Source organism: Mesitornis unicolor, unplaced genomic scaffold (genome assembly GCF_000695765.1).
Source record: "Mesitornis unicolor isolate BGI_N332 unplaced genomic scaffold, ASM69576v1 scaffold6276, whole genome shotgun sequence".
In the NCBI taxonomy this organism is placed as follows: Eukaryota; Metazoa; Chordata; class Aves; order Mesitornithiformes; family Mesitornithidae; genus Mesitornis; species Mesitornis unicolor.
In genome coordinates, this window is record NW_010191593.1 from 1 (window position 1) to 3,994 (window position 3,994).

At 53.8% G+C, this 3,994-nt stretch overlaps 1 protein-coding gene across 1 annotated transcript; it reads left to right on the top strand.

The window, feature by feature from the left end:
• Positions 1-79: 79 nt before the first annotated feature.
• Positions 80-2,633, top strand: LOC104542461 (natural resistance-associated macrophage protein 2-like; the record flags this gene model as incomplete). The annotated part of the gene is made up of 5 exons (XM_010186783.1): positions 80-166; positions 500-619; positions 830-979; positions 2,318-2,391; positions 2,480-2,633. Coding segments are annotated over 5 exons (585 nt in total), but the record flags the coding sequence as incomplete, so codon positions are not given.
• Positions 2,634-3,994: the final 1,361 nt, after the last annotated feature.

Below are 3,994 nucleotides of genomic sequence, written 5' to 3' on the forward strand. Positions count from 1 at the left end.
GTTGAACTCAATGATTTCAGATGTCTGTGATCAGTTAATTAAGTGATTAATTGTGTGCTGTGCTTTGCTGATGTTGCAGAACAGCGTCTGCGCCAACACCAGCACCCCCCACGCCTCGCTCTTCCCCAGCAACAATGAGACACTGGAGGTGGACATCTACAAAGGGGTGAGTGGGGCCTTGTCCCCACACCCTGGGGGCCTCTCTGCTGCTTTTTGGGTGGTGGAGGCCGGGATCTGCGACACAATCACCCAAAACGGAGCCAGAGGAGACCCCTGGGGGTCTTCGAGCCAAATTCTCTGTCCCTGTGCTAACTGTGGACCCTGTCCCCAGAGCCATCCCGAACCTCCTTCATTAAAACCACAGCCCCCTCATCTTCTGCCCACGTGGGGAACCTTTTTCCCCTCCCCAGATCCCGGGATTAATCCAAAAACGAGGGAATTCTCCCGCTTTCTTGTGCTGCGGGACGCGGGACCGCGCTGACGCCAATCCCCATTGCAGGGCGTCGTTTTGGGCTGCTACTTCGGCCCTGCCGCTCTCTACATCTGGGCCATCGGCATCCTCGCTGCCGGCCAGAGCTCCACCATGACGGGCACCTACTCCGGGCAGTTCGTTATGGAGGTAATCGGCGCTTCTAGTGCCTGCATCCCCCTTTTCTCTCTTCCCGAGCCTTTGAACCTCCTACTGATGATTCCTTCTTCCTTGGAGATGCAGCTCTTGCTGGAAACTCCTTAAAACTCCCTTTTTTCCCCCAAATCCACTTTTCCTGTTGCCCTCTTCCCGAAGCCTCCTCACTGGTTTCACCCTGCGGCCGCTCTGGTTTTCCCTCAGGGTTTCCTGAACCTGCGCTGGTCGCGCTTCGCCCGGGTGCTGCTGACGCGCTCCATCGCCATCACCCCCACCCTCTTCGTCGCCATCTTCCAGGACGTCGAGCACCTGACGGGCATGAACGACTTCTTGAATGTCCTCATGAGCCTGCAGGTGAGCCACGGGTCTGCGTTTCATAGACTCATGTGATCACAGAGTAACGGGTTGGGAGGGAGCACAAGGATCATCCGGTCCAGCCTCTCAGGGTAAAACACAGTTTAAATGAGATGGGGCAGCTCCCTGCCAGGATGACTTCAAACTGACCAGTGGAGGGGAATTCACCACTTCCCTGGAGATTGTTCTGATATTTAATTGATGGATCATTCCAATTTCTTATGGGCAGATTATTCCCATGTCTCATTGATGGATTATTCCCATTTCTCTAATAGATAGATTATTCCAGTATCTGATTGATAGATTATTCTAATATCCAATGGATAGATTATTCCAATCTCTCATTGATTATTCCAATGTCTAATTGATAGATTATTCCAATATTTAGTTGCTAGATTATTCCAATTTCTAATGGATAGATTACTCCAATGTCTCATTTAGAATTATTCCTATTTCTAATGGATAGTTTATTCCAATATTTAATTGACTGATTGTTCCAGTTCCCAATTGATGGATTATTCCCATGTCTCATTGAGGGATTATTCCCATGTCTGATTTAGGGATTATTCCCATGTCTGATTGCTCTCATGGTAAAACATTTTCTCCTGGAGTTCAAGGGGAATCTCCCCAGCAGCACCTTGTGTCCATCACCCCTCGTCTTTTCCCCGTGACTCCTTGTTAAAGGAGTCTCCATCCTCTTGGTGCCACCCTTTATGCACTGGCCCATGGTGATAAGGTCCCCCCTGAGCCTTCTCAAGGCTGAATAAATACAGTTTTCTCGGCTCTTCAGTGCTCTCAGCATCCTTGTGGGCCTTCTCTGGGCCCTTTCCAACCCATCCACTTCTTTTTTGGATAGCGAGGACCAAAACTGGACCCAGCACCCTAAAATTCATTGATGATTTGATGATTCTCTGCCCTCATCCATGTGATCAATGTGGAAAGGGCAGTGTCAGGAGGAAGGAGCCAGGCTCTGCTCTGGGATGTCCAGTGACAGGACAAGGGGCAATGGGTGCAGCTGGAGCACAGGAGGTTCATGTGAACATGAGGAGAAACTTCTTGATGTGAGGGTCCAGAGCATGGCCCAGGGTGTGGAGAGGTTGTGGAGTCTCCTTCTCTGGGGACACCCAAACCCCTGGATGATCTCAAGGTCCCTTCCAGCCCAGGCTGTGATCTGTGACAACAGGAGGAGGAATTGCCGGATGGGGCCATCCCGGTGTCGCTGTGCAGTGGCTTTGGGGGCAGCGCTCTCAGCCCTGAGATGCTGAAGCCATCAGCACAATCCCCGGTCTTGATTTTTCTTCTATTTCTTCTTTTTCTCCATTTCCTCCCTCCTCGCAGCTCCCCTTCGCGCTCATCCCGGTGCTGACCTTCACCAGCCTCCCCAGCGTCATGAACGACTTCGCCAATGGGCTGTAAGTCCCAACAAAATCACTTCCGTCCCCTCCAAAAACACACCCGGCCCCTCCGCCTCACCCCCCTTCCCTCCTGATTCACCCCCAGGTTTTGGAAGATCACGGGGGGGCTCCTGATCCTGTTGATCTGCAGCATTAACATGTACTTCGTGGTGGCCTACGTCATGGCCCTCAACCACGTGGCTCTGTACGTCGGCGCTGCCGTGCTCAGCGTGCTCTACCTCTCCTTCGTGGCGTATTTGGTAAGCATGGACCCCGTGGTTTGCTTTTCTCAGCATTATTCTTACATTATCACGCTTTCCGGGCGTTTAAGTCGGCCACGGGTCAGGGCAGATGGGGAAATTGAGGTTTTTGTGGCCAGATTTGCTTGATTTGGCAGATTTTTTTCTGCTACCCGTGGCCTCTCCCCTGCTTTTTTGGACACCTCTTTAGCAGTTCCCCTTTGGCCGCTCCCAAAAAGGCCCCGATTTCACCCTGCGGCAGGCAAAAGGGTGGCAGAGGCCTTGGGACAACGCCAGAGGGGTAAAACCACTGAAGAAGCTGAAAATCACAGGGGTTTTAGGTAAAAAGGGCCCATTGAAGGCTCATTGCAGCCCCCCCAGCTTTTCTGTAGCCCCCTCGGGTCCTGGAAGGTGGCAGTGAGGTCCCCCCGGAGCCTTCTCTAGGCTGAGCACCCCCAAATCTCCCAGCCCAGCCCCAGCCTGGCCCAGCTCCACTCCTGAGAGTTTTGGGGCCCCTCTCTGACAGGACCAGGTCCTTCCTGTGCTGAGGACCCCAAAGTTGGGGGGCTCAGCAGAGCAGAGGGGCAGGACCCCCAACCTCCATCCGTTGGCTGCAATGAAAATAACAAAGACATTGGGTGAGAAAGGTCCTGGAAGATCATCAAGGACAACCCTGGCCACCACTAAACCACGTCCCCAAGTGCCACATCCACACGGTTTTTGGATCCCTCCAGGGATGGGGACTCCCCCACTGCCCTGGGCAGCCCCTGCCAGGCCCTGAGAACCCTTCCCATGAAGAAATCCCTCCCAAAATCCACCCTAACCCTCCCCTGGCACAACTTGAGGCCATTTCCCCTCGTCCCATCGCTTGTTTTTTGGGAGCAAAGCCCACCCCCCCTCGCTCCCCCCTCCTTTCAGGAGCTGCAGAGGGGATAAGGTCTCCCCTCAGCTCCTCTTCTCCAGGCTGAAATTCTTCATGTGGAGCCCATCAGTGCTTGTTCACCCCTCTTAAGCCCTCAAATCACAATTTATTCACTGCAAAACCCGTGCTAACACTTTAAAGGGCACCATGTCCACATGGAGACCAAATGGAAGGGAGTTCCTCAGGGATCGGTGCTGGGGCCGGTGCTGTTCAACGCCTTTATTGGTGACAGGAACAGGGGGATCGAGGGCACCCCCACAAGTTTGGGGTGACACCGAGCTGGGTGGCGCGGTGATTCCTGGAGGGAAGGGACCCATCAGAGGGACCTGGACAAGGGAGAAGTGGGCCCAGGGGAACCCCATGGGGTTCAACAAGGCCCAGGGCAAGGTCCTGCAGCTGGGTCTGCGCAATCCCCAGCACAAACCAGGCCTGACCCAGTCAAAATGGCTGAGAGCAGCAC